The sequence below is a fragment of the Lissotriton vulgaris genome, chromosome 1_1, assembly GCF_964263255.1.
Source record: "Lissotriton vulgaris chromosome 1_1, aLisVul1.2, whole genome shotgun sequence".
In the NCBI taxonomy this organism is placed as follows: domain Eukaryota; kingdom Metazoa; phylum Chordata; class Amphibia; order Caudata; family Salamandridae; genus Lissotriton; species Lissotriton vulgaris.
This window is the reverse complement of record NC_141685.1, coordinates 878,509,253-878,528,565: the sequence shown is the minus strand read 5'-3', so window position 1 is coordinate 878,528,565 and position 19,313 is coordinate 878,509,253. Positions and strand designations below refer to the sequence as shown.

General features: G+C 48.7%; 1 protein-coding gene across 1 annotated transcript in view; it reads right to left on the bottom strand.

Moving 5' to 3' along the window:
* Positions 1-7,693, bottom strand: part of SHISA8 (shisa family member 8) — a 129,094-nt gene extending 121,401 nt beyond the window's left edge. The window contains exon 1 of the mRNA XM_086936382.1: positions 6,251-7,693. Coding sequence (XP_086792508.1) covers positions 6,251-6,780 — 530 coding nt within the window. The 5' untranslated portion in view covers positions 6,781-7,693. The remainder of the gene's footprint in view (positions 1-6,250) is intronic.
* Positions 7,694-19,313: the final 11,620 nt, after the last annotated feature.

Below are 19,313 nucleotides of genomic sequence, written 5' to 3'. Positions count from 1 at the left end.
GGCGTGTTATCATGGGTATTTCCTTGTGCATTGGACCATGCTCTCTCGGTGGTGTGGGGGCCTCGTGCACGCTCTGCTGCTCTATGTGTGACTCAGTGGTACACCCAGTGGTCGAAGTGCATTAAAAAAAGTATGGGAACTGTGATGCTGGGCGGAGTGGGGGCCGGTGATTGAGCGTGGTCAAAGGTGTGGCTAAAAAAACAAAATATTCTGTAACTTTTTCAGGTCTTTCACCTTCAGGGAACTACATATGTAATAATAAAACACAGCTTAAATGAAAACAAAAGGCAAGTTATGTTAATCAGTGGGAAATGCACTAGAAGACATTATGAAATCCCTATCAGTTAATTCACTGCACCAGAGAGCCTCAGAATTGAATCCTGGGGACTCAGGAGGCAGCCTGCTCTTCCAAGGGACATGGCTGCTCTTGAACATACCTTGTCTTTCTATAGGGGCGGAGGACTGCTCTTCCAAGGGGAGAGCCAAGGGAGACACACTATTCTGCCACGAGGAGGGGGCTCAAGAAAGCACTACTCTGTCATGGGGTCAGGGTTTTAAGTGGGCTGGGTCCTGCCTCAAAATGGGTCTCTATTGGGCTCCGTTTTGTGCCCTGGCACAGGCGTCCGTGTTTTTTTCCAGACTGCAGTGAAAGCAGGCCCATCGATGATGTGCATGTTGTAGGGGCAGGGAAATCCTTTAAAGAGAGTCATTTTCTCTTTGGATTTTCCTTCTCTTTTGAAACTCAGGAGCAGCAACATTGACGTGTTGTCACCAGGGCTTTAAGTGGAAGCTTTTACAAGCCATAATTGTTGCTGCTTATTTATCTTACACATCTAACAACCATTGAAAAAGCCAATAGTCCTGACTTGTTGTAGGTATGATGTTACTTGTTGTATAATATCTGGATACAATGACAAAAACAGCGAAATACAAGTTGGGCAGCACACTACGCTAAGCACAGATTTTTGGCTTACGTGTTTTTAAGCCACGCCCTTAATTACATCAGCCATGCCCCTTTGAGCGATCCCCCAGTTTTTTCATCCCACTTAAAGCCCTGCATGAGGCATCCAAAAAGCACTGATTTTGCGTGGGGTGGAGTGGGGCAGGTGTAACTCTGTTCTGTCATAAAGGTGGGGTGCAAGTGGACAGGAATCTGTGGCCTGGAGGGGGTCAGTAAAACCCTCTGAACTTCCCTGGGGTTGTGGTCAGGGGACGCACTCTCCTCTGCCATGGTGTGGATGGGTTCAGGCTACACACTCATAAATGGCAAGAGACCCGACTCAAGCGGGAGAGTCCTCAATTTTAAAGCCAAAATTGCTTTATTTTCACTGTCTTTCGCCAGAATATGTCTCTGCTTCAATAGAAGTCAATGGGGGAAATGCATTCTCTCGGTTTTATTTTGAAGTCTCTAATTTTCCTTTTCTCAAATGTTGGCATGTATGGCAATAGACACTGTTCTGCCATGGGGGACTAGACTCTTTGACATGGGGGGCTAGACTCTCTGTTCTGCCATGGGGGACTAGACTCTATATTCACTCCCATGGGGGGCTAGACTCTATATTGTCCATTGGGGGGCTAGACTCTCTGTTCTGCCTTGGGGCATCTAGACTATATATTCACTCCCATGGGTGGCTAGACTCTATATTGTCCCATGGGGAGGATTAGACTCTATTTTCACTCCCATGGTGGGGCTAGCCTCTGTATTGTCCCTTAGGAAGTGCTAGACTCTATATTGTCCCATGGGGGGGCTAGACTCTATATTGTCCCATGGGGGGGGCTAGACTCTATATTGTCCCATGGGGGGCTAGACTCTCTGAGCTGCCATGGGGGCTAGACTCTGTTCTGCCATGGGAGGCTAGACTCTATGTTCATCCATGGGAGGCTAGATTCTATATTCACTCCCATGGGGGGCTAGACTCTATATTGTCCCATGGTGGGCTAGACTCTCTGAGCTGCCATGGGAGGCTAGACTCTATATTCACTCCCATGGGGGGCTAGACTCTATATTGTCCCATGGGGGGGCTAGACTCTCTGAGCTGCCATGGGGGCTAGACTCTCTGTTCTGCCATAGGAGGCTAGACTATATATTCACTCCCATGGGGGGCTAGACTCTATATTGTCCCATGGGGAGGATTAGACTCTATTTCCACTCCCATGGTGGGGCTAGCCTCTATATTGTCCCTTAGGAAGGGCTAGACTCTATATTGTCCCATGGGGGGCTAGACTCTATATTGTCCCATGGGGGGCTAGACTCTCTGAGCTGCCATGGGGGCTAGACTCTATGTTCTGCCATGGGAGGCTAGACTCTATATTCACTCCCATGGGAGGCTAGACTCTATATTGTCCCATGGGGGGGCTAGACTCTCTGAGATGCCATGGGAGGCTAGACTCTATATTCACTCCCATGGGGGATAGACTCTATATTGTCCCATGGGGAGGGCTAGAGACTCTGTTCTGCCATGGGGGGGGGGCTAGGCTCTCTGTTCTGCCGTGGGGGACTGGACTCTATGCTCTGCCATGGTCAGCTAGACTCTATGTTGTGGGAACTGGAGTCTCTGTAATGCCATGGGGGGGGGGGGGGGGGTGTTAGACTCCTGTTCTGCCATGGGGGCCTAGACTCTCTGTTCTGCTTCACTTTCTTCTACCATGGGGGGGCTAAAGTCTCTGTTCTGCCATGGGGGGGGGGGGGGGGTGGGGGGGCTAGACTCTCTGTTCTACTGTGTGGAGCTAGAATCATGTTCTGCCGGCGAGGGCTCGACTCTCTGTTCTAGCACGGAGGAGCTAGACTCTTGGTTCTGCCATGGGTGGTCTAGGCTCTCTCTTCTGCCATGGAGGGGGGTAGACTCTCTGTTCTGCCAAGGGGGGGCTAGACTCTATGTACTGCCATGGAGGGCTAGACTCTATGTTCTGCCATGAGGAGGCTAGACTCCTGTTCTGCCATGGCGGGCTAGACTCCTGTTCTGCCATGGGGGGCTACACTCCTGTTCTGGCATGGGGGGCTAGACTCCTGTTCTGCCATGGGGGGCTAGACTCTCTGTTCTGCAGTGGGGGGCTAGACTCTCTGTTCTGCAGTGGGGGACTAGACTCTCTGTTCTGCCATGGGGGGCTAGACTCCTGTTCTGCCATGGGGGTGCTAGACTCCCTGTTTTGGCTTGGGGGTCTAGACTCTCTGTTCTGCCATGGGGGCTAGACTATATGTTTGGCCATGGGGACTAGACTCTCTGTAGTGCCATGGGGGGGCTAGACTCTCTGTTCTGCCATGATGGGGGAGGGGGAGGGGGTAGAATCTCTGTTCAGCCGTGAGGGGCTAGACTCTCTGTCCTGCCATGGGTGGGGGAGGGGGAGGGGGTAGAATCTCTGTTCAGCCGTGAGGGGCTAGACTCTCTGTCCTGCCATGGGTGGGGGGAGGCTAAAGTCTGCTCTGTCCGGGGGGGGGGGGTAGACTATCTTTTCTTCCATGGGGGCTAGGCTCTTTGTTCTGCCATGGGAACTGGAGTCTCTGTAATGCCATGGGGGGGGGAGGGGGGTGTTAGACTCCTGTTCTGCCATGGGGGGCTAGACTATATGTTTGGCCATGGGGACTAAACTCTCTGTAGTGCCATGGGGGGCTAGACTCTCTGTTCTGCCATGATGGGGGAGGGGGAAGGGGTAGAATCTCTGTTCTGCCGTGAGGGGCTAGACTCTCTGTCCTGCCATGCGGGTGTAGACTCTCTATTCTGCCATGGGTGGGGGGAGGCTAAAGTCTCTGCTCTGTCCGGGGGGGGGGGGTAGACTATCTTTTCTTCCATGGGGGCTAGGCTCTTTGTTCTGCCATGGGAACTGGAGTCTCTGTAATGCCATGGGGGGGGGGGGGGGGGTGTTAGACTCCTGTTCTGCCATGGGGGACTAGAATCTGTTCTTACATGGGGGGGCTAGACTCTCTGTTCTGTCATGGGGGCGGGCTAGACCCTTGGTTCTGCCATGGGTGGCCTAGGCTCTCTCTTCTGCCATGGGGGGCTAGACTCTGTTCTGTCATGGGGGCTAGACTCTCTGTTCTACCATGGGGTGGGGGGTAGAATCTATATTCTACCATGGGGGTGTAGACTCTTCTCTGTTCTGGCGTCGGGGGGGGGGCTAGGCTCTCTCTTCTGCCATGGGAGCTAGATTCTGTTCTGACATGGGGGAGCTAAACTCCTGTTCTGCCATGGGGGGCTAGACTCTTGTTCTGTCATGGGGGGGCTAGACTCTCTGTAGTGCCATGGGGGGCTAGACTCTCTGTCGTGCCATGGGGGGGGGCTAGACTCCTGTTCTGCCATGGGGGCTAGACTCTTGTTCTGCCATGGGGGGCTAGACTCTCTGTAGTGCCATGGGGGGGCTAGACTCCTGTCCTGCCATGGGGGGCTAGACTCTCTGTAGTGCCATGCGGGGGGCTAGACTCCTGTTCTGCCATGGGGGGGGGGCTAGACTCTTGTTCTGTCATGGGGGGGCTAGACTCTCTGTAGTGCCATGGGGGGCTAGACTCTCTGTAGTGCCATGGGGGGGCTAGACTCTCTGTAGTGCCATGGGGGGGGGGGCTAGACTCCTGTCCTGCCATGGGGGGGGCTAGACTCTTGTTCTGTCATGGGGGGGCTAGACTCTCTGTAGTGCCATGGGGGGGGCTAGACTCCTGTCCTGCCATGGGGGGGGGGCTAGACTCTTGTTCTGTCATGGGGGGGCTAGACTCTCTGTAGTGCCATGGGGGGGCTAGACTCCTGGTCTGCCATGGGGGGCTAGACTCTTGTTCTGCCATGGGGGGCTAGACTCTCTGTAGTGCCATGGGGGGGCTAGACTCCTGTCCTGCCATGGGGGGCTAGACTCTCTGTAGTGCCATGCGGGGGGCTAGACTCCTGTTCTGCCATGGGGGGGGCTAGACTCTTGTTCTGCCATGGGGGGCTAGACTCTCTGTAGTGCCATGGGGGGGCTAGACTCTCTGTTCTGCCATGGGGGGCTAGAGTCTCTGTTCAGCCATGGCGGGCTAGACTACTGTTCTGCCATGGGGGACTGGACTCTCTGTTCTGGCACAGAGGGGCAGGGCACACGCTCTGCTCTTCCGTGGAGGGGGCTGGGGACATATACTCTGTTTTTCCCAGAGAGAGTATGGGGATGCAGTCTGTTCTGCCCTGGATATGCGATGGTGGGGGCATGAGAAGCATTTTCTTTTACCATAGAAGGGTCCTGGGACACACACTGCTCTTCCACTGGGGACGGAGGGGAGGCTCATGGGATACAGTCTGGTCTGTCATGGTGAGGATGGAGGTCAGGATGCACACACCGCCCTGCCTTGGAGGGGGCAGGGAACAGACACTGTTCTTTCAAAGGGACAGTCAGGGGATTCCTTTTTCACGTTGGGGAGGGGCCACGGACACCCTTCTCTGTCATGGAGGAGGGGGTTCAAGGACACTTTGCTGTATCAAGGGGGGGGGGGGTTAGGGGATGCTCTCTCATCTGTGATAAAGGGGAAGGTCATGGGAACTCACTCTTTTCTGCCCTGAGGAGGGAGGGGTAGACAACAGGTGACATCAGGGGGCACACTGCTCTGCCATGAAGGTTCACACTGGGTGCACACTCTGTCCTTCTTCTTAAAGGGTCAGGTGACACACTGTTGTCCCATGGGGAAGGGGTAGGTGCACACATTCTGCTCTGCTTTGGGGAGTGGGGGGGGGGGGGGGGGGGGAATACTTTGCTCTTCCAAGAAGGTGGGCTCGGGGGACACACACGGTTTTGCCATGGGGGTTGAGGGTTGGTTGGTCACCCTCCATTCCATGTGGGACCGGGAGCAACAATCTCTGCTTCCATCTTGGATTGGGTGACTGCGGAGGGTGAGGGAAGAGGCTCATTCCGTTTACTTGGGGTGAGGTCAAAAGTCCACATTTCCTTTGAAGGAAATTGCAGTATTGCATTTGACCTGTTACAGTTGGGCATTGAAATGTACGTCTAACGGGATAAAACGAACGTTCTACTGGTTAAAAAAAATTGCCACTGAAACCGTAAAGCCCAGGACCGTCCCCATTCTGAAATAGCCTTGTCGACCCATTCCCCTTTGACCTCAAATTCTCCACCCTCCATCCCCCTCACCTTCCCGCCCCATCTGGTGACAGTCTTTTTTCTCCATTCCCTTTAAGTCTGTAGTCTCCACAGTTTCTTCATGCTCTTGTTCCATCCCCTCCTGGTGATGTCCCCTGGAGTATGTGGCCTACCCCTGTGTTTCCCGCCCTCCAGCCCTTTGCGTTACCTGGACATGGTGATATCCGCTTGTGGTCTCTGACTCTTCTCCAGGCCCAGCTTGGTGAATATGCCCACTAGCACCATCAGGGCCACGACACCGCAGATAATGTAGACAATCATGTTGGTCCGGTCCCTTACGGGGTCATCGGCTGCGTCGTCTTTACGGGACGGTGGCTGGCCCGTATTCGCCCAGTTGGGAGTGTCATAGTTGGAGCATGAAGTTTGGTCCAGTCGGCCATGTTGGAACTGGCAGCAGAAGCGGTACCCGCAGGTGCCACAGCAGTACAGGTAGGCGCCTGCATTGCAGTTGAAAGGCGGGTCCCACTGACCCATGACATCATAATAGCCCCGGCATCGTTCAGCCACCAGTGGCTTGTCTGTTGGGCCACCTTCAGCAGACGGTTCTTGGCTGCTCCCAACTGCTTCTGGTGAGGGGTTCTCTAGTCCCTGGCGCTTAGTGTTGAGGGTCCGGGCCCAGATTTGGGTGCTGGGTAGAAGAAGGAGCCAACAAACACCTAAAACGTAAGTCCTCGCCATTGAGAACTAGATGCTAGCCAGGGGGCTATGAAGTAGATGGAAGGACAAGAGACACCAGTAATTGGAGACTGGAAAGATAAAAGCGGATCATGTGATAACAACCAACTGTTAAAGTCTATGACTAGTCAAGTATTCAGAGAGGTTGAAGGGTTGGAGTGGGACTGGGGGTGGAGAAGAGGGAAGGGGAAGCGAGAGTGTGTGCCAGTGGCCAACAGCTAGACTAAGATTCAAAGTAGATGGTAGAGTGAGAAAAGCACAAGAAATGCAAGAGAGGGAAGAGAACTAAGGCGGGTTCAGCGATGGATAACAGCGGGTGTTGGCTGGAGGTAGTGTTTGGTGGAGTGAAAAGAGCATAAGAGTGGAGGGAGGGAAGAGCAACGGAGAGTGTCCAACGACGGCCAACAGTTGGGTGAAGGGCACGAGGAATTGAAGCACCAGCTGACTGATGATTAAGGGAGATGGACTGGTTAAAGGTACTGGGGGGAACAGATAGAATATTAAAGAAAAATAAAATAAAAAGGGTGTAGCAGAAAAGAAGAGGGGTAAGTCCAAATTCTTGACTCCTGGAGTTGGATGTAAAAGCAAAGTCCAGACCGGAATCTCTGCCCAGGCGGTTGTGGAATCAGGTCAGTAGTGTTGATGGTTCATCGCGGGGCGCCACTCCTTGCGCAATCCTTCCTGGGCACTACATTATTACCCACTCTGTCACTTCGGCTATACCTCATTCTCTTTTCCTTTACCTTCTCTCGCCGCCCTCACTCCGTCTCTACCTCCTTTCTGCTTCCGTCGCCCTCGTCCTTCACCCTTTATCTTCTTTTATGATTCTTTGCCTACTTCCCTCTCCATTCTTCACATTGTCCTCCCCTACCTTCTTCTAGCTCCATCTCCCCCTGTTTCTACTTCATCCACTCCCTTATCTTCCTAAAATTCCTTTCCCCGTCTTCGTCTTTCTGTGTATTCCTCCTTCGTGTTCTTCTTTTTTCTTCTTCCTCTCGCTCCTTTACTCTTTTCTTCTTTTCTTTCTTTTCCTTCTCGCTTCTTTCTCTTCCTGATTTCTCTCTTCCTATTTTCCCTTCCCTCACCCTTTCTGTCACTTCTCTCCGAGGCACTGAGCAAAACGTTGTTTCCCACCAAAGAGAGGGTTGTTGGGGAGGAGAGAGAGGAGGGGGGATTGAGGGGGAGGGAGAGAGAGATGGAGAATGAGGGAGGACAGGAAAGAGAGTGCCCCCTGCCTGGCACCAGCTGCACCCTGTCCCACCCCGCCGCGGTTTCTTAGTTCTGCTTCCTCCAGGGGTTGGGGTGGAGGTGGGCGGTTGCCAGGGGCTCGCGCTGCTCTTGTGTGGAGTGACAGGTACACCCTCCCCCCGCCGGCTTGCTGCCAAGCCCTGGCGGGCGCAGGCCTGACACCAGGCGGGGGAGGGCAGGGCCCTCCCACTATCGGATCTAGCCTGGGGGTGTAGGGCAGGGACACGCACATGGGTGCGCGCGGAGGCTCGGCCGGGCCTGGGTCCTAGGGCTGCCACCTTGAAGGACAGAAAAAAACGCCGACCATTTGATTCTGTATGTTTAAAGAGCGGAACGCCCGGGACATTAAAATAAATCTGTGAAAGCCTCTGTATTTAAAAAAATAATAATAATAACATGGCTTTTTTGTTTCTGTTGACTTGAATTATCAGCCGGGGATCACGTACTCAGTTGTATCACATTTGTACTTTCTTTCTGTAATTGCTGCTTTGACTGTGTATTGATAAGGGAACAAATACTGGCTTTAGGTGATTTCTATATTTTTTTTCCTCCTGTGGACATTATTAAAATACTGGTCTTGTCGGTAAAAGAGCGGCCAGGCGGCAACCCAAGCGCCAGGAGCGCGACTCACTCCGCCCAGCCACTGGATGTTGGCCAAGCGTTGCCCAGACCGCGTTAACACTGCCATGCACTGGAGTCCGGCCCGGGCACTGCCTGACCCGCCACACCCTGGACTTTTAGAGGGCCGCAGCCAGCCTGGTACAGTTACACAGTGCGCTGCCAGGCCTGGGGAGTGCTACCAGTCCTGGCACTGCCTAGCTGACCAGACGGGTGAACGGCTGGGCTCTGAAGTAGTTCCTGCCGCTCACTCCTAGACCAGGCCTGTGTCCCTAAAAGAGCGCGCCCTTGCGTCGATCCACGGGGGGTCGCCATGGTTGCTGTTCATCTCACTTGCTCACTGCAAGAGTAAGTAAAAGAGGGCGGAGAGTGTGTTAGAGCTAGTTTTACTGGGAGTAAGGAGTATGAGGCAGAGGACTAAGGAGGAAGGGATTTATTTATTTATTTCATGCAACTTTATATAGCGCGAACTTTACCCAAATGTGTCAGAGCGCTATACAAACGAACCAGGTAAGTTACATAAGGTACACACATACACTAAACACGCTAACAAGTTACATATATACAGTTACAAAGGCACAGAAGAAAGACTGAGCACACCAACAAGTTACATATTGTATTGTATTGTATTGTATTGTAATTGCATTTATAAGGCGCTTACTACCCCTGACGAGGCATCAAAGCGCTTTTTCGTCGAGTAGCACGCTACTCCAGGACCCAGAGAGGATTAGTGTTGAATTAGTATAGTGAAACATGCAAGTATATTTTAAGTGGTGGATAGGTTAGTCAGTTATTTGGATTTGGAATTATAGCAGAAGGAGAGGAGGGAAAAGGTTTGTGTTTGTATGCGCTTGTTACCCCTGATGGGGTGTTGATGCACGCTATTCAGGAAGCGCATAAAGGAATAGTGGTGAATTAATTGGGTGAAATATGAAGGAATTTCAGTGGTGGATATTAGTCAGTTATTTGGAGGGAGAAGGACAGCGGAGGGATAAAGGGGGAAGAAAGGTTTGCATTCATATAGCACTTGTTACCCCTGATGGGTGTTGAAGCGCTTTTCTGGCGAGTAGCATGCCACTCCGGAACCCATAAAGGATTAGTGGTGAATTAGTATAGTTGAATATAAAATTTGAGAAGTGAACATGTTAGTCTGTTAATTTTGATTGAAAAGGATAGCGGAGGGATAAAAGAGTGAAATATTTTTTTTGTTTTGTTATTGTTTTTAGCAGTAGGAGGAGGCTTTTGGATGAGTAAAAAAAAGTTTTGGAGGGGAGCAGTCAGAGGGAAGAGTTTAGAAAGGTTTGTTTTAGGGGATCAGTATAGTAAAAGAGGTGTCAGATGATGCAAGGAGGGGTAGAGTAGGAGAGAGTCTAGAAAGGGTTATTTTGGGGATCATAGTAGTGCTATGGGGTTTGGGATAAATGAGAGTAGATGTAGAGGATATATTGATAGATGTATAGGATGAGAGATTGGGTAGTGCATTGGAAAGAGTAGTAGAAAGATGTTTGAGATGAGTCAGGAGGTTGGGCTAGAAGTTATATTGAGAGAAGTACAGGCTGAGGAGTAGGGTAGTGCTTTGGAAATGCTAAATTAGAAGAAAGTGATAAATATATAGATCCATATGTACATTGAAAGTGTATAGATACATAAAGGAGATAAGTATATTGGGCAGCATTTCTGGCCCTGGTCAGTCTTGAAGTTAGCCTCGAACCCCGGGCTGAGATGCTCCAACCCTGGCCTTTTATAGCCCTAGTAATCAGGTGACCCCTTCAGCCAATGGGGACCCTAGCCCTAACACTATCCAATCACAACACTAGCCCTAAAATCTAGAACCAATAGGAGTCAGGACATTACAGCCAATCTTAGCCCTAGTCCAAGCACCCAATCAGTTAAAAAATCCTGATCTCTACATCCAATAGAGGCCCTAGCCCCACCAGTAGTCCCAAATCAAGTCCAAATAACCAATGGCACAGGAAGCCCTAGTCCCTACTTCCAACAGAAAGCCTAACCCTACTCTTAGTCCCACAACTAGTCCAGCAACCAATCACACCAGAAGCCCTAATCACTACTTACAATTAAAGGTCTACCCTAGCCTTAGTGCCACCATATTCCCAACAACCAATAACATAGGAAGCCCTAGTCCCTACTTCCAATTGAAATCCTAACCCTAGCCCTAGTTCCAACCATACATTGATTGAATCACAGACCCAGAAACCAATCAGAACCCTCAAATACCCAACCAATGAGGACACTAACCCTAATCCAATGGAAACACCCGATTGAACCACCAATCAGTGTACACATGTACCAACCACTAGCAGACCATATAAGGTCCTAGCGACCTCAGACAAGGTTTGCGGGCCAGGGAGTTGGAAGCTGCTTCCCCTGTTCAGAATCTCCCAGGAGACAGACAGGCTCAATCCACACTTTGGACTTCTGCAGGTAAAGGCCTCACTAACTTGAAATCTAACAATACTGTTTGAATAAACTTTACTCGCTCTCCTGGCCAAAAAACGAAGTGCACAGTCCCTAGAAAACATAATTTAAACAGCTCACAGAAGCACCCTCTGATGTAGAATATCCCTGTTGCTGGGGGTGGCGGGGGGGGGGGGGTGGCAGAGGGGTGGTTTCACTGGCTTGTGAACACAAAATGGTGGCTGGGGGTGCACTGTTTAACATACAGGTCTTAGCACAGAGCAAAGGAGAAATTTGGAGGGAAAACTGAATTGTCACCAGGAATGAGAGGGATAAACGACAGAGTTTGGACTGCAAATCCCACAGTTCAACTTGTTAAATGGAAGCAAATTCTTAAAATTAGGCCTCAGGGTAATTCCCATACTTCCACATCTACTGCCTTGGGAGAGGAACAACCCTTCACAACTGTGTCGCATGTGCAAAACCGGCAAGGAGGATATAGTTCACGTGATCTGCATCTGCCCTAGCATAAAGGACTTGAGGTACAATCTATTACGTCCTTTCTTCAACTTAAATGCCGTTCAGACCTGTAGACAGGCAGTCAAACTGTGCTTCTCTACTAGCGACATTAAGCTGAACTGTCAAGTTGTAAAGTTCTTTGACATAATAGGAAATAGACTTAACCACGCCAGATGAACTTTTTAAATCCCTCGAGGGTAATCATAAAACTGTTAACAATACTGTAATTTTATGTATCCTAATTTTGTTATGTTTAAGTAACAACAATTATTGGACGTTTTACAATTTTGTAAAGATTTTAATTAATCATATACAAATAAAATATTTACTTACTTACTTACTTACTTAAATGGAAGCAATCATGGGCAGGGAAAACCACAAGTTTAAAACACAAAACAGGTACTAAAATATGCAATCACAGGCAGGTTAAAACTACTATTTTAAACTTTAACAACCACAGGCAAAGACATTAACCACAGAAATGGAAAATAGTTTTTTTAACAACTTTTGTTTTGGGAAGAGACAGCACTAGTCTGTCTCCTTAACACTTCCTGGACTCTACTCACTGCAATCTAGGGCACAGGTAGGCTGCAACTCAAAAGATGGAGGCCCTGGTCCTCCTCAACTCTCCACTGACTCCATTACATCCCTTCATGTTATGGTCAGTAACATTAGCTGTACTGTGCCCTAGCCCGCTTTAAAACTTACTGGCCTCATTATACCCCAAAACATCGTATTATGTCGCTGGAGAAGGAATCCTGGACACTTCTATCACCTGCCTACTCTCCACAATGCATACATTTATTCTACAAGTAGTCACTATAACGGGAGATAGGGCCCTGGACACAGGTCACATCTTAGCTCTCCTCATTACATCCATTACTTTAAAATGTATTAATGTTAAAGTGAGTCACCGGCGCAGGCAGTGACTCCGTGGATATCTGTGCAGACTCCTGCTTTTCTCGTTACATCAATTCATATCACACTAAGCCACATAAGCTGCTGGCTCTCAATATCCATTCATTTCACAGTCAGTTACTGTGTCAGGAGAAGTGGCCCTTGACCTCTGTCTCCTCTTTTTTTTCTTTGTTGAGAGTTTTATATAGCTCAAACTCGGCCTCGAGGTCTACCACTCTAGCCGTTAGGCCACATCCTCTCCTAGATTTCAGCATCACATGCATTCTTTTCACAGTCAGTCACTGGTGCAGGACATAGGAACCAACACACCTGTCGCCTTCCTGCTCTCCTCCTTGCACAAATTCACCTCACATAATAAAGGTTGGGTCTCTTTGTCCGTAATATCGAATTGGTTATTTACTTGCAGGAGTCATTTGCAAATTGAGCAATTTTTGGGATCCCCATGCATATTTATTTATTTAGGTCCCAAATAGTGTTTTCGTTCTCTGTATTGTGGTGGGCATCGTCGCCAACCACCGCCCGGCGACATTTGTACGTCCCACTGCGACATGTGTTTAAAGTTGATTGGAGCCATTGGTGTGTTAACAGCTCAAACTGCCCATGAAGAAAAGGCGACTGCCTCGAAATGCGTCGGCGAGAATCTTACCTTATTTGCAGCTGCTGGTCTCTGATGTCAATAAAGCTGTGCTTTTTCAGTTGGTGTCGAGAGCGCTTCAAAGCTTCTGGTCTTGTTTCTAATAGATATATATATATATATATATATATATATATATATATATATATATATATATATATTATTTCACAGAAAAAACATACGTTTTAGGGACGTTATAGTTAGTTGGACATTTCACTCGCATAAAACCTGAGAAATTCGGCCGTTATAGTTAGTAGAGCTAACTATAACTCGTGCTCTCGCAATGCACTGCTGATGACGTCACATATTAAATCACTCATGACATGCTCAGTGACATCACTGATGACATCTCAACCTGGGGCATGGCTTGGTTTTTTTATTTTTATTTATCTTATAAGGGAGGGGGGGGGGAGGGGGTGGCAAGGCCCCCCTTCCCTGGGCCACTTTTGGCTCCGGGGGCCCCATCCCCCGGGGCCTGTCCTTCCATTTAAAAACATAGCTCTGTTGGACTATCTGGAGAACCCATCTGTACAGCAGTTTGTGATGGTACGCCAATAACCAGAAGGAAATAACTTTTCTTGATGATGATTGTAAACATAAAAAGGTGTCATTGTTAGGTTAAAAGCAGGAGTAAAATACATATTTACTTGTTGATCTCTTGAGAGTGCCAGATGACAGTAAGGGTCAAGAAATGGGCTGAATTATTCCAGGAAGTAATGAGGAAATATAATTTTTGGTCAAGTTGTGTTCCCCAGCGAGAACCCCACCGTCTCCATGTACTAGCTTGCAGTGCATGTAATTTCCCTCCTGTGCCAGCTACGAAGACGCAAATACATTTGCGTCCATCTTTAACTTGTCCTCTTTCAGATCCGCCATGAACGGATTGAATATTCAGTTCCTATCCATGCCGTGCCACCGTCTTTTTGTGGTACACTTTACACGTTTTTCAGCTCTGGCGAAAGTAGGCCCAGATTCTGCCATGAAGCCTTTTTTCGAGTTCTCTCCTGTTTCCTGACTCCGAGGGCCGCAGCCCAGGCTACCTCTGTGCCAGTGGCCCCCACCTTACTTCTTGCGCGACTCCGGTGCATAGCCTAACCTCTGCCTGCCAAGACTGTATTCAACCTTCGAATTATCTGCTCCACTCCTCGAAAACACATTCCTGTCTCGTAGCTCAAGTAAACATCCTCCCAGCTGCAGGAGCAGAGGGCCCGGCTCTTCTGTCTCCGTGCAAGTAATTCATAGACTCCGTTGCCATGGTAGACCCATGCCCCCTCATCCCGCATGCCGACATGTAGACACATGTACACGCATTCATATGCAGAATAGAGTAGTCTATGTCTAGAGACCTTTTCCCTTCCAGATACTACTGTTCCTTAAACATATGATATCAGATACGATTTGGGACTAGGTTGATCTGACATCCCAGACTTATGTCTCCACTTATGTCTACACTTGTAGTGCTAAATGTCAAGTCCCCTTCGCCCTCCAGTTCCACGTCAGATCCACGTCAAACAGCTGCGCGCGCATCTCTGCCATATAATTATGCTGACACTGCAGGATTCTCTAGTGGTTCCGCCTACTTGTGACATCATGTTAAATGACGTATCTGGTGTACACCTTCATGCACGCCTATTGCCATGCCTCTTTTGTGACGTTTTCATGTTTTATCTCTCCTTTTTCAACAGTCACGCCTACTATTACGCCTACTGTATGCTCATACATTGTAATGCATTGACTATATATATGTACTTTTGTAAACAATATGTGGTCTGTCTTCCCTTCCTGAACCCTGTGTGGTGAATGGAATGGTTATGCCACCTTGGCTCGAGCCAATAACCCAATTCCTTTTACAGGAATAAAACCCTTTTGAGTTAACCTCAATATCTCGGATTCTGCCTCTCATTTTTCTGAGTTATTCTTATTGATTATTGATAGCAAATTAAGTATAGGTAATCGATATTACCACAGTTCTGGCGCCCGAACAGGGACCCCTCCCCCACCCCACGCGCCGGTGGTGTGTTGCAGGCCTAGCCCCCTGCCCACAGCCGGACGGACACTTACGCGTACCCGCAGGATTTCCTGTATCTCCCTCAGGCCAACGGAGGTGACTGAGGCTGCGATCAACACCCAGACGAGGCGGTGAGGCGTGCGGAGGATCCCGACCTGAGCCTAGCTGAGAGAGCAAGATCCGTGGTATACCGAGGCCCGCCAGGTTCCGAAGTTCCCGAAGTATCTGCGTCAAGTCCGAATCCAGTCCGAGTCGAGTCCAGTCCAGAGTTTCCGAGGCCTTCCGTTTCCGTGCTTCCTGGTGAGTACCGTTGCTAGGGACGCATCCTGACGTGCGCATTAGTTTGTGCCGGTCAAGTTGGGTTCGGGTACACGAGCCTGTTCTGCACTGTTCAGCAGTGTATCTGTACTGTATAGCAGTACATCTAGTTTGCACCTGTAAAAGGTGTATCTGTGCCGTTTAGCGGTACATCCTGTTGCACTTGTCATTGTTATCGATTAATGTGGTCTGTTTTTGAAATGTTTTAATGTGTCATGCAAATGTCGTGGTATGAGTGAATGTTCGATATACATTGTTGTGCTTAAACGTGTCTTATGTATAGCATGTTAGTGTTCACATCTGAGTAAGAACCTAGTAGCCAGATTTCAGAATGCCGTTGTTTTCCAAATTACGACAGATAAAAACCCGTAAGGGGGTTCTAGAAGAAGCTGTTCCCATTCCACCTAGGGACACTCCAGGGTACTTTATGTACCATAAACATGGCCTAGATGCTGTGTTATTTCTCGATTTATGGGTAGACTACACCAAAGAACTGTCAGAGAATCAGAGATGGCCCGCTGCTGGGACATGGGATGCAGATTGCATCATGAGAGTAGAGGAAGCGTTATGGAAAAAGAAAGCTAGACAGTCACAGAAAGATGCCATCGAGTTATGGCGTAAAGAGTCGCACAGGCGTACAGAAAAAGCTCACAGATTAGAAGAGAAGAGTAAGGAGGACCCCGAAAAGGTCCGAGAAAACGCATTAGTTGAGGAAGGTATCAGAGTAAAGTTAGAACAAGTAGACAGACAGCGAAATACGCTTATGAATGGCATGTTCCCCATCTTGTCAAAGGGCCTGCCCGAGGCCTCTCCAGAAATACCGAAGGACCTACCACCCCCATTGCTCCCGACTAAAACACATCCGAGGACAGCAAAGGACGTTTTCCTTTCTTCCTACCTAGACGATGTTGCTCCCACTTATGTTAATACCCCAGCTCCATTGCCCCCCCCGCCTGCGCCTAACGGTCTGAATCCTTATGGCCTTCCTCCCCGACAAGCTACTCCTCCCCCGAATCCTCCTGCTCCTGGTCTTCCAGTTTTTCCTCCACCTCCTCCTACTCCCCTTGATACAGACCCTTTCGGAGCCGGTGCCTCAGGAGGCGCGTCCGGAGGGGCAGGTTACCGGACCCCGCCACCAAACCCTCGCCTGAGTCTTAGAGAGGTGTCACAACAGCGTACACCCAAAACAGATATTACAATTTATGGAGATCGCCTTGAAGATTGTAGATATGACCCGGTACCTGGTAAAAAGAATGACATAGAAATGTTACTCGCATCAGTACGTTTACGTCGAGTCACGAACTTCCTGATGACACTACCTGGAATGACAGAACATATGGATGAAATATATAAGTTTGTGCAGACAGGAGTAGGGCCTGAAAGCATTAAGGAGGCCATGGCCCATCAGAAAGTGGAAACTAAAGCCAAGTTATTACGGTTTCTTATAAACTGTTTTATTCGAGAAGCAGATAGACCGGGTGCGAACCCGGCTGACCTGAAAGCACTCCATAGATGGGGCCGACATATAGCCGATGGACAGCATGACAAGGAAGCCAGTATAGATAACATGTACCGAAGGATCAGAACTTCGATAACTAAGATGCATGAGCAAAGAAAGACCGAACCAGCAGTAGATTCAGACAAACAAGAATCCGACGAGGAGGAGGCAGAGGAAGAACCAGAAACACCAGTACAAGCACAAACACTAGTTCAAGAACAAATGCCAGTTAGAGACATGATAGCGTATGTAGGTAAAGGAAGACCGTTTAAAGATCCAGTGCGTCTAGTACGCCCAGAATGTAAAAGAATATATCAGGAAGCCATGTGTAATCCTAAAACTCCCGAACACTTATTCCAAGCCACCGACCGAGTACTTTGAGAGCGCATGGGGTATCATGAACTTGATTCCATGGATGAACAAGAATTAGCCAGGTCAGCCGTGCAATGGGCTGACAGTTCTGAGAAATATGGTGATGATGTGCTAGCGCACACGTTTCTGAACTTGACACCGAGTGAACAGCGTTTAGCTGGTATGTACATGATACAGCATCTGCTCTTATTGTATAAAAGTCAACATTCTGATCCAGGACCCCTGCGCGATATACTAATTGAATTGGTCACGAACAGATGGAAAGGTCTAAGTACTGACCTGATTAAAGTAATTCTAGAACACCGCCACAAGTATAATACATTCTTAAGTCCGCAGGTTACCCCAGTACCCGTCATGGAACGAAAGACCATGTATTACATGGATAGACAGAATCCGTTGCGAGAAGTGCACCCCGTGCAGAACGCAGACCACACGCTCAGACGCGTGTTTGTGTATACTCCTGTAACTAAAATGGAATTATTGGAAATGAAGAAACTAGTACCCAGTCACGATAAAGATCCTGCAGGTTTCCACCGTGAAATAAAGGATATGTTATTAATGGGCGATTACACTTATCCCGACCTTATGAAAATATTGAAAGTACTGTTGCCCCCAGGCATATACGAGAAACTGAAAGAAAAAGAATGGGAGGTGGGTAATGCAAAGATTGATTGGGCTGCATTAGAGGATGAAGAGAATACCCGAGTGCCAGGCCTAGGGCTTGGAGATAAAGTTAAAGCGTTACCAGGTTTATTAATACAGGTGTTGCCACGTTTATTGAGTACGAAAAAGGAAGATTGGGGTGCAATTTCAGCATGCAAACAGAAACCTGATGAAGACACTAGTGATTTTTACACACGATTTGAGAAATGTTTTGGTATTAACAGTGGTCTGAAACCGAGTAGTGAGTCATATCCACATCTTTTTGTAACGAAATTAGTCGAGAATTCCCTACCCCAGGTCAAGAACAGAGTACTGAAAGTAGAAAGCACTTGGCAAGCTAACACTCCTTCACAAATGTTACAAATGTTACAGTATCACCAGAATAGACTCAGAGAAGAACAAGAACATGAACAGAGACGTATGAAAGATACGAAAATGAAAATGTTAGTTGCTCAGTCAGTTCCCGCTGATGGTCAGAAAAAGGGTGCGAACCAGGCTAGTAATACGTCAGTTCCTGTAAAGGGTGTATGTAATTATTGCAAGCAGCCAGGTCATTATATAAATGAATGTCCCGTTCTGAAACATAATATTGCCACGGGCAAGACAAAAGAGAGACCGCGTCCTCCTAGACAAGATCAGACTTCACAACAAGTACCCCAGAATACCCAGCAGATCGCACCCATGTCGGCTCCTTCACAGACAGTAGCGATACCTCAGCAACAGCCCATTACTGCGACACAAACCACGACACAGCAAATGTATCAGTATGCACAGAACGATTACCCTGATTACCAACGTTACACATGAGACAGCCTAGAGAGTGAATTCCGCTTGCCTCTTATTGAAGTTCCTGTAGATCAGAATGGTCCTTATGTACACAGTCAAGTTTTAGGGAAAGACAGAAAGTTTCTCATTGATACAGGGGCAAGCAGAACCACGATCAGTCACGATGAAGTACCAGGGGCACCCCTCTCAGGCTCACAGAACGTGTCCCTCGGATTTTCAGGAAAACCCATTATTAACGAAGTATCACAACCCCTCCCTCTTGCAGTAGGTCCTCTGACACGGACTACAGATTTATTGCTCACGAAATCATGCCCAGAAAATCTTTTAGGCATAAAAACACTGAAAGCTTTAGGAGCTATCATCTGCTGTTCTCCCGAGGGAGTACGTTTATTTTTGCGAGATTTCAAAGGCCATTATGTATTGAGAGATATGGATCCCAGACTACAGAAAGTCCCTGCCCACCTGTGGGCGCAGGGCCCTACTGATGTAGGTTGCATGCACATAACCCCATATCGAGTCACACTCAAAGCAGGAGTGGT